Source organism: Eublepharis macularius, chromosome 15, assembly GCF_028583425.1.
Source record: "Eublepharis macularius isolate TG4126 chromosome 15, MPM_Emac_v1.0, whole genome shotgun sequence".
NCBI lineage: Eukaryota > Metazoa > Chordata > Lepidosauria > Squamata > Eublepharidae > Eublepharis > Eublepharis macularius.
In genome coordinates this window covers 26,524,948-26,541,529 of record NC_072804.1, presented here as the reverse complement: position 1 = coordinate 26,541,529, position 16,582 = coordinate 26,524,948, and the positions used below count along the sequence as shown (strand labels likewise).

The window sequence follows — 16,582 nt, the reverse complement described above, 5'->3', positions numbered from 1 at the left end:
TCATGAGGACTAGTAACCTTGGCCTCTAAAACAAGCCTCATTTTCTCCATGTGCAATTGTGGAAGAGAAGGATGTTAATGACGAAAGCTTTACCCTTCTCCGGCCTCCCGGCTGTTTCTTTTATTTGCACCTTAGCCCCTAAATCGCCTGGAGAGAAGACCCGCTATGACACGTCGCTGGGCCTGTTGACGAAGAAGTTCATTCACTTGCTCAGTGAGTCGGAGGACGGGGTGCTGGACCTGAACCGGGCCGCGGAGGTGTTGGATGTCCAGAAGCGGCGCATCTATGACATCACCAATGTCTTGGAGGGGATCCAGCTCATCCGGAAGAAATCCAAGAACAACATCCAGTGGATGTAAGTGCTGTGCTGGGTCCAATTGATTCCAGGATGGATGTTTGGTGGTACTAGGGCTTTTTTTCAGCTGGAATGTGGTGGAACGGAGTTCCGGAACCTCTTGAAAATGGTCACATGGCTGGTGGCCACGCCCCCTGATCTCCAGACAGAGGGGAGTTGAGATTGCCCTCAACTGGGAGCATGTGTGCACATTGTGCATGCACATGTGGTACCAGGGGCACCACCTCCTGCCAAGAATTGCCCCCTGTGCTGGCAACCCACTGAGTTCCACCACCTCTTTTTCCAGAAAAAAAATCCCTGGGTGGTACTACCAACTACCAATGTTGCCCCAAGTGGCCCATGGAGGATCTTTGCAGTGAGGCTACTGGAGCACTCTTCTTGGTGGCCTTCCCAGTCCCAAAGCTGTCCCTGCTCCGAACAGAGACAGTCCTTTACTGCACCCATAGCAGTCCTTCACAATAGTCCTTCATTGCACATTCACCCCTCTGCAAACTACTGTAGCGAATAGCCTTTGGTGTACAGTTGCATGCACAGTAGGACAACGCAACGGGAGGAAATTTTGTTGGATTTCTTATTGTTTGGAATGGTTATTTGGAATGGTTTGCTGGCAGTTTTTTCCAAAGGAGTTAAAATTGAAGAAAGTGTGTGTGAGTGAGTGAGTGAGTGAGTGAAATAAAAACGTGTAGTTAAAACCACTTAAAAGTTCAGAAAATGGCATGAAGCTTCCTTATACTAAATCAGAGCATGGTCTGTCAAGGTCCATCTTGTCCAATGAGTGGCAGCGTCCCACCAGGGTCTCCCATGTCAAGGTCCTTCGTTCCCCCTACTACCTGGCCCTTTTAGCTGGAGACTTCAGGGACTGAACCTGTGACCTTTTGCATGCAAAAAGCAGGCGCTGTAGCACTGAGCCCTGGCCCTATGCTGAATTGTGCCCTTGATCTATGCAGTGGGGCAGGTGATCTTTTCCCAGAAGAATCCCTAAACCCACCCATTCATCTTCTTGCTAGTCCCACCATGGTTGATCCAATTAATGTTTTAGAAATTCCTCTTCTTAATATGTGGGTCAGAAGTAAATGGGGGGACATGGCTGGCCTCTTCCCTTTCCCCCATCTTTGTAAATATACAAACGTAACATACAGAACTGTGTCAATGTATTATTAGCGGTTACCAGTTTAGGATAAGGCAGGGTTTTTTTTTCTGATACAGACATTTGCAAAGCATTCAATGCCTCCCAGATAAGTATGCTCACATCCAAAATACTCTAATGCTGGGGTACCCCATGCGGGGTCCCCTGTGTGTGCCATGATTCCTTCCCACACCTTCCTTGACACCTGCCAAATGTTTTTAGAAAGTAGGTGCGGCCAGATTGGGTTTTTGTCCAGGAGGGCTTCTTATTGGCTGAGCAGATTCCAAAAATTGATGCTTTGGCAGCCGCTGCCACTACAGCAGAAGGATCTTCACTGAATGAGGCTGGGTGTATCTGCAAGAAAATATTTCAATATTTTAAAACAGTATGTTCATTTTAAAAGGCATTCTCCATCAGAGGAATTCTTTCTCTGATAAAGGGACACTTAGTGGGAGACAGTCATAGAGTTGGACTCTACTACTACTAACAAGAGTTGTCACAGCGCTACCCTAATTTTCTACTAACAAGAGAGGTGTGATTTCCATCGGCTTCCCGTCCCTCCTGCAAGACCCTTCATTTGCCCTTCAGAGCGCCCCTTGTCCCTAGGAGCAGTATTTTGGTAGTTGGGGAGGCAGGAAATTTCTGTTCTGCTGAGAGAAGTGCCTTCCATCAGCAGACAATTCAGTCTGGATCAAACCCGTAGAATCCAAACTCCTGAAATGGAGTCTTGCGATCCAACTCGTAAGCTACCGGGAGATCCTTTAGTTATTTTACTTTGTTATCTGGAAGAGAGTTGGTTGTTTTCACCAAGGTGGATCGTTGTTCTGCTACTTGCAGCAAATAAAGGCATTGCTGGAAGTTGAAAATGGCAGGAAGCTTCTCCCGTAGCTGATTGGATACTTCAGATTACAAAATTGACCTATATGTATAACTTAACCTGTTTGTACGAGTTAGAGACTGGGATGCCCACATTGATAAGTTCATCGGTAATGACCTGAAGTTATAGGGCAGAGATGTGAGCCATCCTTTCGTGTTTCATGGGGTAAATATAATATCTATGTTTCTGATATTTTGTATATTTTTAAAATCACCTAATGTATTTTTAAAGGCTTAAATATTTGCTTTCATTCCTAGTCTTCTAGTATGCCATGTCTCCTTTGGGCCAGGTCCTACCCTCCAGGAGTGCCGTTGAACAGAATGCTTATCTGGGTCTCATTAAGGCTTTCTAGCTGTCCAGTGTCAAGATTTATATCCCAGCTCTGAGCAGCTCCAAGGCCTAAGATACTGAGACCTAAAAACAGAGATCTCAGCTTTTAGTGACCCTGTCAATTAGTACAAATAATTTATATGGGTGCTCTTTATTTTGCTCTCCCAATCATGGCACACAGAGACTTCTCTTTTAGTTTCATGTTCATGTTTTATTGAAATTAACACTAATCTTTTTAATAAAACAAGATACACAAATATAAAGGATGATTAAAATAGAAACTGTGATGGAACAGATACAAACAGCATGTCTTATTACGAACCGTCCAGTATCCAGATTTATCTTCCAACTCTGAATAGCTGTAAATGCCTTAGATATGAGACCTAAAACGGAGACCTCTCTTTTGGAGAGCCTCTCAGAGCAAATAATTCATAGGGGTGCTCCTTGTTTTAACTCTTCCCATCAAGGCTCACAGAGACTTCTTTTAGAGTTTGTTTATTCTTTATTGAAGTAAACAACTTTTTTAATAATGCAAGACATCAAAATATAAAGGATTATTAAAATAAAACTTGTGATAATGGAACAAATAAATGTAACACACATTAACTCTCCTAGCATCTCTCAATCAAATCTAAAGACTGATTTAGAATCAGATTTCATATGAAATGCACTGAAATTTCAATAAGCACACATACAAATACATATTTCTCACCTAGATCTTCATGAGATTTCTTTCAACAAAACTACAACTCCAGCTGTCCCCCTTCTTCCACCCAAGACCATCACTTTTTCTGGGACTGCCCACGGCAATGTGCTATGCCCATATATATACCCGTATACGGACTCCTAACGGTTTATTTAAGTAGCCTGCTCCTGGACTATTTTAATGATTGTCGTGGGATTATTATTGATCTTATTGTTTTACGATTAACTCGTATTTTATGAATGTTGTGAGCTGTCCTGAGCCCATTCGTGGGGAGGGTGGGGCATAAATCAAATAAATAAATAAATAATCTGGGCAGCATCTTTTATATTAATTGACATGTTATCTTCTGAAATATCTAAGATCTTTAAGATGTGACATCAATATTAAAAGATGATGGGTTTTAAATTTGATCGATTATTCAAATTTTCAGTCATGTGACATTCCAGCTAGCAAAAGTGATACCATGTCAGGGCCAGATCAACGGGGTGGGCAGGGGGGTTGTCTGTCCCCGGTGCCGTCAAAGAGGGGGCGCCGGGTGCAGCTGCCAGCCGCCAGGAGCGCGCGGATGGCTGAGCAGAGGGCAGGGAGCTGGCCCGCACCATTCACCTGCCCCGAGGACAGGGGGCACGTGGCAAGCCTGCTGCCCCCTCAGTGGGGCAGGCAAATGGCACAGGCGGCCTCCCAGCCATCCGTGCTGCCTCCACCAGCTCCACAGTGCACCGGGGCAGACGGCTTGCCATGCGGACAGCGCATGTCACACTGCATGATGATGTCATGGAAGTGATGTCATCATGCAGCGCTGGGTGTGCGTGCGCCTGGACTTGGGTTGCCCTGGGCTCCAGCAACCCTAGATCCGGCCCTGTGGCATGTCCAGCTGCAGGATAAGCTATGTAAATCATTAGAAGGTGACAGGGAAAGTGAAGTGAGCAGATCATCCTTGGTAGAGAACCATTTATCCACTACTGTCCACTGTTTTTAATTGGTTGTCATTGATGAAAAGAACTTCTGTGTGCCTATACAACCTGTTTAAAAAAAGCTGCATTAAAGTAGTTCGGAGGAATACACGTGTGTCAGTAAGGCATAATGTACGTAATCCATATTCTCGTTACAGCTGGGCATTTGGAAAGTGGCACTCAAGGAAGACTTGAATTGCCCAGGAGAGATTTTCTTGCTGCTTTCTGTACCCCTTGGTAGGGTAGCGCTGTGACAAAACTCTTCCTTACATTCCCGGTGATGCAGCTGAATCTCTAGTCTTCTTCACTTTAGAAAGCTTTGTCCTTAGTTCTTCTCTTTTGTAAAACTTTGCTCCCCGAGGAAGGCATGCCCTGCCCACACCCCGGGGAGTCGTGCAAGGTGGCAGAACTTTCGACAGCAGCGGTGTGGCCTGTGTTCAAATGGGCTTCTGCGATCCTCCAGTGACTTGCTTTAACCTGTGAACATTGCTGTCTAGGGGGACGGGGATTTTTGAGGACTCCTCTGTGGCGGCGAGACAGCAAGCGTTGCGGCAGGAGCAGGCAGAGCTTTCCAAGACCGAGAGGATGCTGGACAAGCTCATCCAGGAATGCACCCTTCAGCTGAAGCACCTGACGGAAGATGAAACCAATCAGAGATATCCTTTCGGTGGGGCGAGATGCTAGGGAGAGGCTCACGTGCTCTAGCGGGCCCCTTTTGCTAGGGGCAGCCTTTCTTTTGGGGGGTAACTCAGCAATCGCTCTCTCTTGGTTCTCAAGAAGTGAAAACTCGGTGTGACGTGCATGGGAATGCCTCTTTGTCTTAATACGTGCATGCTTGCACATCTTGTTGCTGATATGCCTGCTTATTAAAGCACCATGCAATGCGCAGCTTATTTTTAAAAGAAAAAAATGGTATGATAGCTGTGGCTATTTTCTAGCATCTTTCTGTTCTTTACTAGGTACTCTCACTGACTTGGCTATTGCAGAATATATGAATACCTCCAGCAGAGAAGTCTTCAACGAAGTATACTTGTTCGAGTAGTTGAGGGGCTCAGGCTGTGGTCCTTATTATGATGATGATAACAACAACAACATTCAATTTATATACTGCCCTTCAGGACAATTTAACTCCCAATCAGAACATTTTACAAAGTGTGTCATTATTATCCCCACAACTGGTGGGGCTGAGGAAGCTCCTAGAAGCTTTGACTGGCTCGAGGTCACCCAGCTGGCTTCAAGCAAAGGAGTGGGAAATCATACCTGGTTCTCCAGATTAGAGTCCTGCCGTTCTTAACCACTTCACCAAACTGTAAGCTTATGGCTCTGCTTTTATTTCCGAGATGTTAGAGGATACAGAAGTGGGATGGAAGACCTGAGACCTGCCCTACAATTCCAGAGTTATAATGTGATACAGTCCTTCCTGGGCTGTATCATTTCCAAAAACATATAATTTGCAAGCAGAGTATAGCATATTTGAAAGCTGTATGTAGGCAGCACATTGGGGAGAGAGGTTCTAACACAGCCCTTCATGTAGTGTGCTAGTTTTCCAATGGCAGGGAATTATTAAGGTAGGGAGAATAGGGCAGAAATCCTGTTTTAGCTGCAAAAGGGAGCAGGACACTTGTATGATGTAAATGATCTCCTTGCACGATCACATCACATGGTGCTGCCTTATATGGAGTCAGACCCTTGCCCTTTCAAGGCTAGACTGACAGCAGCTCCCCAGGTTCTCGGGTCACGGCCTTTTCCACGTCCCCTGCTACCCGATCGTTTTTAACTGGAGGTGGTGGGGATTGAATCTGGGAGAGGCTGATGTTCTACTAGGGATTTGCACCCCCAAAAAATTGGTTTCTGTGGGATCCAGGTTTTAGGGATGCCATGCAAATGTTGTATTCCTGAAATCTGGGCCAGATTCTGGTTTGGTAGGATTAGAGTATCCTGATTTTATCTGGCAGTTATTCCCTATGGGGAAAACTATCCAGGGGGTCGGGGCAGCATTTTTCAAGTAAACTCCACCAAATTTGCAAGGAATCTGTTCCTTCCTCGCACAGCCCTCACCTCACAGAGAAAAGCAGGCAGCCTAGGTGGGACAAGCAGGGAGTGAGAGAGCGGTGCTGCAAAGCGGAGGCAAGCTCCATGCCATGGCACGAAGCTGGCAGGGGCCAGAGACAGCAGGCAGAGAGGATGGGAGAAGGGCCAGCCAGGAGCAGGGGAGCCACCAGGGCGTGGCCCAGGGAGACTGTCTTGCCTGATTCTCCAATGTGATCCAGCATGGCCAGATTATGCTGGATCACCATAAATCCAGCTATTTAGCCAGTTCACGAATCCTGGCTCACCCACCCCTATGCTCTAACACTGAGCCATAGGTCTCTCCTGGAAATCATTTTTCAGGGTGTTAATAACTACCAGAGTGTGGTACAGTGAGGATGTCTGACCTTACATGATTACACATGAGGGTGAGGCATTTCTGAACGTGGCAGAAGGGGAGATGACGTAACATGGTGCCTGCCTGCTTGTCTTCTGGTAGGAAGAGCAAAATTGCATTCTTTTGTCTAAACAGTAAGAACATCTTTGGTTGGTTCTGGAATCTGGGCCTTTTGTCTGGCGTTTCCTTTAACTTGCGCCTCCTGTCCTACGCTAGCTTATGTAACGTATCAGGACATCCGCGCCATCAGCAACTTCAATGAGCAGACGGTGATTGTGGTCCGAGCCCCACCAGAGACCCGGCTGGAAGTGCCAGACCTTTGTGAGGTGAGCCATGCCGGAAGGTGGCTGGCGTGTCTTTCCCTCCATCTTGGTGGAAATAACTGCAATAGAGCCCTTTGCCGGTCACTTCCTGCTTCGATGTTGCCATGCATCAAGTGAAAAGTTAAAATGCTGCCGTGTTCCTCCAGATTGAGCTGCAATAAATACCTTGATCCTGTAACACTGGGTTGGATTTAAACAGTTTTTTGCAGGTGAAAAAAAAAAGGGAAGGATCCTTTATGACAGCTCAAAAATTACTATACTGAGGATTCCAGAGCCTTCATGTAGAAAAGTCATATGGCAAGACAACTGGGTGAGATTGAGTGAAAAAGCTAGCTGGATCCACTCTCCTATTCTACTCTACAAGGAAAGGGTGCCAGGGCGCCATTGAAAGGCACATGAAATTGTAATCTGATGGATGCCTGAATGGAAAACCTGGGAACACTGAATTATATCTTTGCCTTTCTCCCTAATGGAGACGCAAAGTAGTTTATGTTGGTCTTCTCTCCTCCATTTTATCTACTATAAGGTAGGTCAGACTGAGTGTGTGTGACTGGCCCAAGGCCACCGATAGTTTCCATGGCAAAGGGGGATTTGAACCCAGGCCTCCCAAATCCTTGTCTGGCACTCACCACTACACCATACTGAACTGAGCTTCCATGAGGGAATAGGAATGTAATAAATTATTCCAAACCACGGGGAGACAGGGTCACGTTCTTCAAACCGAAAAGGCTATGCCAGGGATGCATGTACAGGCCTCTTGCTCCAGAGGGCCAAACCCAAATGAAAGGGTGTAAGTTGCAGCAGGGTAGGCCTTGGTTAAACATGAGGAGATACTTTCTAACGCGGCAAGCAGCCCAACTGGAACCAGTCAGGCGTGGGGGGGGGGGCCCAAAGAGATTGGAAAAACAACAAAATAAAATTGTGGAAAATAACTAAATTAGATTAAAAACATCATATGATTCTACATGTGTAATAAAACCTCGTACGAAAAAAAAATAAAATCACTAATATACAGGTCTAATAGTACAACTCATTGCCGTACATACAGGCCGAGACCCAAAATACCTGATGCGTTTTGGCCCAAAGGCCTTCCTCAGCGGTATAAAAATATCACAGCACCCCAGCAATAAAATACATAAATACATCTTTGGTCGGTATCCAGCACCCCATCTTGAATTTTATATTCTTGACCTGGTTATATAAAATTTATGGGCAAAGGAATTACAACTCCTAATATGATATATTGCCCTCACATTTTTTCATACTGTGCTGGGGCAGAATTCTAAGGAATTCACTCCATGTTATTTTCAGTTCTGTCTCAGTATTCGTTGTGCTTAAGGTTCTACGCCAGCTGCCATTTTGTCTTGACAACCCCCACCCTGTGAGGTAGGCTAGGACCAGAGTCGGCAGCTGGCCCAGTGTAATGGCTGAGTGGGGATTTGAACCTAGGGCTCTGGAGTCCTAATCTGATCTCATGCTGGCTATGGGGCTATGGAGAAATGACGTCTAGGGCTGGCCATATTCAGAGCTGAATGCAGCCCTCAAGCTGTACCAGGGGCTTGATATCCCAGCCACTCCCATTTTTTTCAGTCTCGGGCAAGCCATGTAAAAGGATACGTTTCTTGGTGGGTGGTGCTTTTTGCCCCAGTCTAACAGCATCTCATCTTTTTGCACCAGGAGAATGTTCAGCTCCACCTGAAAAGTAGCAATGGCCCGATTGAGGTGTACCTGTGCCCTGAGGAAGTCCTAGAGGAGAGTCCCGCAAAGGAGAGTGGCTTCCCAGCCCCGATGCTCCAGAGCGGGGGCCGCAGTGCCAGTCCTCCAACGGTGAAAGGTAAAGGTCCTCTCTGGACGATGGACATGGGAGAGCATCCCAGTGCAGTTGTGGTATGTGCCAGTGGGCACCTCGTTCACCTCTGCCTTCTTCAAAGCCCCATTGGTCCCCCCCCCCATTTCTCCCTGCCCCTATAGATGATGATTTGGCCAGGAGAAGACCACATTGCTTTGGTCAATAGAACCTCCCCTTCTGTTGCTTCTCTTTGGCCTGATCTAGATATATGCAGGAAAACAAGATGGTACAGTCCTAAAGTGGCAGAACAGATTCTACCATGTCAGCTTGCACATCAGAACCTTGAAAAATCCAGTGTTCGCTTTGTGCATACCACAGCTTTATGCATGTGCAAAATATGCATTTCCCCCACCCCGAGTTGAAATCGGGGAAGGATAAAAAATTGGAGGTGGGGTTAAGAGGAAGTTACTGCATTTTATGCAAGATCAAGATAATCCAAACTATGGTATTCCCCATTGCCATGTATGGATGTGAAAGTCGGACGGTAAAGAAAGCTGACAGGAAAAAGTTGATTCATTTGAAAGGTGGTGCTGGAGGAGAGTTCTGCGGATTCCATGGACAGCCAAAAAGACAAATAAGTGGGTACTAGATCAAATCAAGCCTGAATTCTCCTTAGAAGCTAAAATGTCAAGATTAAGGCTATCGTACTTTGGTCACATCATGAGAAGACAAGATTCTCTGGAAAAGTCAATAATGCTAGGAAAAGTGGAAGGCAGTAGGAAAAGAGGAAGGCCTAAAACGAGATGGTTGGACTCAATAAAAGCAGCCATGTCCTCCAGTTTGCAGGATCTGAGCAAGTCTGTTAGAGAACATTTTGGAGGTCTTTCATTCACAGGGTCGCCATAGGTCGGAGACGACTTGACGGCACATAACACACACTGCATTTTATATGCTCTTAATCTTGAAATCGTCAGCTATCTTGAATCACAAGAGAAAGGAGGGGTATCGATATTTCATTTATTAAACGGACAAAAAAGGAGGCGACTTGTGCTTGTGATATGAGGGCATTGTGACACTCACTGGTGGCTCTTTTTTCTTTCTTCCAGCCGAGCCTGTGAAGACAGACCTGCCCTGCAGCCTCATGGAAGGGGAGGATGGCTTCCTAGGGTTGCCCCAGCATCTCTTGCAGCAGACGGAGGACCAGCTCCCTTCCGCTTCCTACAGCGATGCCGGCCCTTTTGTCAGTTTTTCCCCTCCCCTCGACCAAGAGGACTATTTGTGGGGGCTAGAGGAGGGCGAAGGAGTGAGCGACTTATTTGAGGCCTACGATTTGGGTGACCTGCTAAAGAACTGAGCCAGGATTCCTACGTTTGTTTTATGGTGCTAACATTTCCCCTCTCCTCCCTCCAAAGCCTCAGGGCTTTTCTCAGAAGTGTTGGGTAGAAGGAGACCTCGCAAGCAGTTCTCCACGGCTTGAGGAGATTTTTGCCCATCTCAGCCATTTTCTGAAGCCATCAAGTTCTTTGCAAGCGCTTCGGTGCAAGGAGGCAAATGGGTGGGTTACCCCTAGGTAGAGTTTCACTCTTGCCTTCTTCCTTCTTAGGTCCCCTTAGAAATGCTTTATGGAATTGGAGGCTTATTCCTTCCTCCTCCTTGTGTGTGCGCAGGGAAATATTTCGAAGCAGACAGGCCTTATGTAGGAAAGACCAGATGCATCTTTGCTTTGTATGGATTTCGAACCTGAGTGGAAAGGGCCAGATTGGGGCCCTACCATGACAGGGTGGAACAGTGTGCAGTGAAGGAAACATGCCCCTTCCAGCAACTAGGCGTTGGTGTTAGGGCTGAATGAATAGTGATCTCATCCTGTGTCCCCCCTCCCCAAGACCTCAATTTTGAGTCCATCAGTCAGGGGATTAATAACCACTTTGCTGGGTCATTGGTCTCACACTCCTGGGCTTAACAGCGGCTTGACGTTTCCCAGCTTCTTGGTTATTGTGATGTTCAGAACGGCTTTAGTGATGGACCTGCTTGCTTGTAGCCTCAAGCTCGTCCCTGGTTCTGCTCAGAAATCTGGTGTAACATGGTACTCCAGACATTGTCCTGTTTTTGAGTTGTGGAGCCCCCTGAGACCGGGTGTGGAATCAGCTCTTTAATTGTGTATTAGGGGATAGGAAACGCTTGTACTGAGGGAGCAGGCAGAGTGAACCAGGTTGTTTTGGGCTATTCCATCACTCTTCTGTTGAAGGAAAGGTCTAAATAAGCCGGATGCATCCTTTGCTAAGATCTGTATAAAGGAGTTACGCTGCATTGCTTGGAAGGGGGTCTGTGCTCATCCCCCTCCTTTGTAAAAAGATGACCCGTGGGCGTATCCACCTGGTCTGCTGCTTCTCAGTATTGAAGTCCAGTTGACTCGGTTCCGTTCTCTTCTAAGTGCATTGACTTCAGTGGACTTGGAAGGATGTAAACTCTGCTTAGGATCGCACTGCAAACCCTTCTTTACATCTCAACAATGTAAGCAGGGCTACTGGTAAGCCTTGGGCAAGATGCCCTCCAGTGGCCCCCAGCATCCGATGCGTGTTCACATGTGTGTGTACTTGTGCACACACACTCACTCGCACACTCCTCAAGAGGAAGGGGACTGTCATACTCCTTTTCAAAGCCCCATTGGTGCTGGTCGGGTTTAAAAGAATATAGAAGAGTTGGACTCCCCTCGTGGCAGCTGATCGTTCTTCCCAAAGACCACCGCAGTTGTCTCCTGTGCCTGGTGGGAGCAGATTGGTCAGGCAGTCTCTAGTTGGTGGTAGGCCATCTTCTGGTCTTCAGCAGATGCTGGATGATACGTGCATTCAACCAAGAAATCATCCACGTTGGAAGTTATGCCAGGTGAAAATCCCTTGCCGTACGTCATAATTTGTTGCGGAGACTGTCTCCCCCTCCCTCCCCCCAGCATAGAGTTGGAACTACCTTCTAGGCCTTGGAAGGCTTGCATCCTTTAGCAGAATGAATGTTGGTCTTACCGCCCTCTGCCATGATGGTGGATCCACTGGCTATCAGTGGCTCCCTAATTCCTTGTTCCCTTCCTTCATACCTTCATCCTCAAGAAGGTGCTTTTTACCTCTGGAGATCCAAAGGGATCTGGCTGCTCAGCTCCTAATTCAGCAGTGGAGCCAGCAAGTCCTCTTCTCTCCACCGCCCCCCTCCCCATTCCACCATGACAAAGAAAAAAAAATAGGGAATTTGAGCCATCTTTGGACCCATGTCTGCTTCTACAGAGGTGTAGTGAACTTTTGAAATGCACAGAGCTTTTCATAATGGTCTCAGTGTAACTTGAAAGCTTGCATGTTTGTTGCTTCGTATTTGTACTCCTATAAACATTTGTCTATTTTATAGATATTATCCACCATTTTTTATTTCTCTCCCAGGACAGATCTGGCCGCAGGCCTGCCGCAGAAAATGGCATCTTTGCCTCTAGTTCTGGTCCCTGACATCTTGTGAAACTTGTAGGGGTAGCATATTGGTGACATGCTGTTGAATCCCATTCTGTATTGTTGGGTGCCCTGGCAGCTGGGACAAGGGGAAGCTGGTGATGAGTTTTGTTGCATCGTTATACAGAGAAGAGGACAAAGCCTAGATGCAGGGATGTCATTTTTAGCAGCAGCCTCGTGCCTCTAAGTTCTGTCCTCAGATGAACCTGCTGTCTATAATCAATGGACATTTACTCAGGGAAGAAAAAATGATTGCATTGACTCTGTTGGCTTCTTGTGCATCTCTTTAGAGTTGGCAGTGCCTTTCCCCTTGTGCAGTGAATCTCAATCAATTCAGCACTTGGGTCTTAAATTTAAAAAGCATTGCTTGGTTTTAACTTTCAAAAGTTTTGAGCATTTTCCTTGTAGTCTCGTTTACTCTGAAATTCAAACTTGCCCAGGGTGGCAGCTGTTAGTCAAGGATTACAGTCCCTGGTATTACCTCCTGCTGCAGGGAGAACTGGGCTTCCACGTTCTCATGAATGGTGACTTAGCCCATCTTGCTGTGCCCATATATTTTTTTCTCTCTGCTGGCCCCTTCTTGATTCTCTAACCACAGACCCTGAACTGATTTGATCCTGAGCTCAATGAGAAAATGAAGTGGGTGTTGAAAGCTTTGGAGAATTTGAGGGCTTGTCCAGGTGCGTCATTCTCTTCCATGGCTGTTCAGGCTGCTTCTTGAAGTGGTCCATCGAACTGTGGGGGAGAGCTCGCAACACTGGTTTTGTGTGGAGGCTCTTGGGTTAGAGCTGTGTGTGGGTCCCCCTTGCCTGGTGTGGGCCCGTCTCTCCTCACTACTGGGTGCTCATTTGACTGCTCCCTTTGAGTGAGGTGAGCAATGTTCCTCTGAGTACACCTTGTTTATTCAGAAAGGACAGGCAGCAAGAGCAAAGGAGTGAAGCGATAGGGATCCAGAGCTTGGCAGGTGTCCTACTAGCTAGGTAATATGCCTTAGTCAGTTCTGGCAAGGCCGACTCCAGGTGCCAGCCCGGGGGGGCTTGCATGATGCAATGCTTGCCTGTTGGCAAAATATTTCTGCACCCTGAAAACTAACGTGCCATAGAGAAGGCAAAGCCGTCCCCTTCCGCTGAACTGTTCTTTGTAGCGGGGTGTGGTTGTGTGGGAAAGCATTTCCATCACCACCCCCGTGACCCCCTACCTGCAAGCGGCAGTTGCACACCCCGAGTCCCCTAAAAGTATGGTGAATGAGTGACAATGAAGAAGTATCTGTTGGGGGAATGGTCATTGTTCTGAATGTTGCAGAATCAACTTGCTTGTGAGGTTTGGAAATGTCAAGTACATCAAATCAGAGTGCCCGTCATCTGAAAAACCTCCATTGCTGCTGTAATCTTTGCTTACACGCTTTTAGGGTGAAAGGATGATTGGGGGGGGGTAAGGCAGAAGATTTTGAACCCCCCCCAATACACACACACACACACACACACCATGTTTTTCTCCTTCATGTGCAGTTCTGTGCCAGGTGTCAGTTGTTTCTTTCCTTGGTCTGCGGTTTGAACATCATGTTTTTTTTAAAAAAAAAATTGTGGCTGCTGCTTCAGTGATACCGTCCAACCTGGCTTGGTTGTGCAATGAGATCGCAAAGCCAGATTGGAGCGAGGGCATTGCTGCCTGCTGTCCTCCTAAAAGGGTAAACTTTAAACTTGGCTTGCAAAGCCCCTCCCAACAGCTGCTGAAACAAGTGTTGATGTTTTATGAATTTCAGACTCAGCCTTTTAAACAACGTGCTCTTGAGGGTTAGACGATAGCTAGGAGATCTCCTTGCCCCAGCTGTGCCACTGAATCATTACACAACCTTAGTTGCATCCTGTGTCTCAATTTCCCTCCATTAGTCAAATAAGGAAGACTGTATCTTTCTCACTTCTTTCTTCATTTAGTCATTATAGCAACTCTCCTTCCTTCCTTCCTTCCTTTTCCATGAGTGGCTCTTCTGAACATTTCCCTCATTTAATAAAAGGCATGCTTACTTGGTTGGGGGGTGTTGAGTGCACCCGTGCAACATACCCAAGTTTGGGGCACATCATCTGTACTTGCATTTGGGGGATCTGTGGGGAAATGTGGGCTGTGCTAGGCAATACGCAGCTCCCACGGTGAGGGTGCAGTGAATGCCCACTCTAAATCCATGCGCCCAGTCCTAGTGACATTCCGGACTGCTGGAGCCGATTTACCTGTCCCCAAACAATTGCATGGTTCAAAATCTTCTGTAAATGCCTCACTTCAGAATGCCAGCAAAAGGCTGTATGACCGAGCAGCATCCAGGGCTGCAGTTGCAGACATTCTTAGCTGAGGTTCGCTGTGGCCCTGCTTGCTTCTGCATCAGACTCTGAGTTGGGCGATGCCGCAGTGCTGCAGTGTGAGATGAGGTCATTTCTTCCACAAGAGGGTGAGCAGTGGGCAGGCCAGCCAATGGACTTGTCTCACCTGCCTGCAGGGCTGAGAGGGGTTGGTCCCAGACAAAGGTGCCTTTTTGAGGTTCCCAGTCTTTTACATTTTGGAACATCTCCAAATTGATTTTTGCCCAGAACAAATTGTTAGCAGCATCCATGTGACATCTGTAGTTCTGAGACCTTGGTGCTAAAGGAGACTCGTGGGGACAGCCGGTGATTATAGCTTTGAACAGGCACGGAACGTGTTCATTATTGAATTCTACCCAGGTATCCAAGGGCCTGGTCAACCCCATTCTTTGGCTGACAGCAAGTTGAGAGGGGGTGGTCAGGCCAAGTTGGAGAGCACCCCATGGACGTACTCCCAACTTTTATGCAGCATCCCCAAGACAACAAGCAAGACAACTGTGTACCCACTTCCAACATGGTCTGTTGCTTTGCACAAGCAATGTGTGTGTCTCAGAATCCTCCAGGCTGGCATACTCCAAACTGTTCATATCTCAACCCCTCTCGTATGCTACTTGCTTTCGTCTGCAAGAAGCAAGAGGCAGTGAACAGGGTGGGAAGTGCTATGGGGAAGATTTTGACTCTTGGCTTGCCGGTTACCAAACTCGATTTTAGCAATTTGCTGTTTCTTGATTTTGTGCAAACCAACATGATTTTCTTGCAAAGACTGGGAAGAAGAGGAGGGGGGTAAATCTTGGACCGAGGATGCCTTGATGTCATTCCAGGCCTTACCAAGGACAAAGGGGATACTTAAGGGCTATGAGTCTTTACCAGTCTGAAAATAAGCTTTTTTTGAACCAGCCTCTTTTTTGTAATTTCTTTGTATAAATGAAAGTCTTACTTTGTACATAGAGTTGTGGGTTTTGTTCAAGAATATCAAAGTTCTGTGGTATTCAGTTGACAGGAACTGTTTTGGAACTTTGGTTTATTGTAGAATAATTAATTCTCCATGTTTCTAATGGCTGAGTTTGCTTTTTAACCAGCTTCCCAAGCTAATTTTTTTTTAAATGTGAGTTGAGTGTTTGTGTCAATGAATTACAGCTCAACTTTCAGTCTTAATTCAATGCACTTGTATAAGGGAGGCCATAGTTGATTCTTTCAATATTTCTCTTGTACAAGACTTCTTTTTAAAAAGTGTTCCAAACATTTGGGCCTAGCTACACGGCAGGGTCTTGTCTTAATATTGTAAAAGTTGTACATAATTATTGCACTGTATTTATAATGGGAGCCCTCTTTGACACCATTCTGCTGCGTATAGTGGGTTTGGTTGTTTGAAACTGAATATTTAAAATTGTTCTGAGGCTTTTCTGTGATGTTTGGCTTGGCCTTGTGGATGGAAATGCGTGTAGGGTGTGTGTGTGTGTTTTTTAAAAAAAACAAAGAACTTGAGGCACTTGTGTTTTTTTGTGAACAAAAAAATGGACATAAAGATTTTTGAACCACCATGAAAAGAATTTCTGCCTTTCTCATCAGCCGAGGCTCCTAGAGTGGACCCCACTTCTCATATCTCTGTTGTTCCTCTCTCCATTTATTTATTTATTTGGGAAATTCTCCACTTCTCCAGGGAACTTCTCCAAGGTGGCTTCCAAAATAAAATAAAAACATGAAGCATCATACAAGTTATTAAGACCCAGTGTTCAAAAATGCAGCAGAACACAAACAATATAAAACACAGCAGCTTAAAATGAGGCTTAAATGTTTCCTAGGCTGAAAACAGCCTAATCTTAATCATTATTAAATGTTTAATAATTTTTTTTAAAGAATTG

At 46.2% G+C, this 16,582-nt stretch overlaps 1 protein-coding gene across 1 annotated transcript in view; it reads left to right on the top strand.

Moving 5' to 3' along the window:
* Positions 1–16,300, top strand: part of E2F2 (E2F transcription factor 2) — a 59,443-nt gene extending 43,143 nt beyond the window's left edge. The window contains exons 3-7 of the mRNA XM_054999544.1: positions 136–355; positions 4,845–5,003; positions 6,984–7,098; positions 8,773–8,929; positions 9,991–16,300. Of these exons, the coding sequence (XP_054855519.1) occupies positions 136–355; positions 4,845–5,003; positions 6,984–7,098; positions 8,773–8,929; positions 9,991–10,238 (899 nt within the window). The 3' untranslated portion in view covers positions 10,239–16,300. The remainder of the gene's footprint in view (positions 1–135; positions 356–4,844; positions 5,004–6,983; positions 7,099–8,772; positions 8,930–9,990) is intronic.
* The last annotated feature ends 282 nt before the right edge of the window (positions 16,301–16,582 follow it).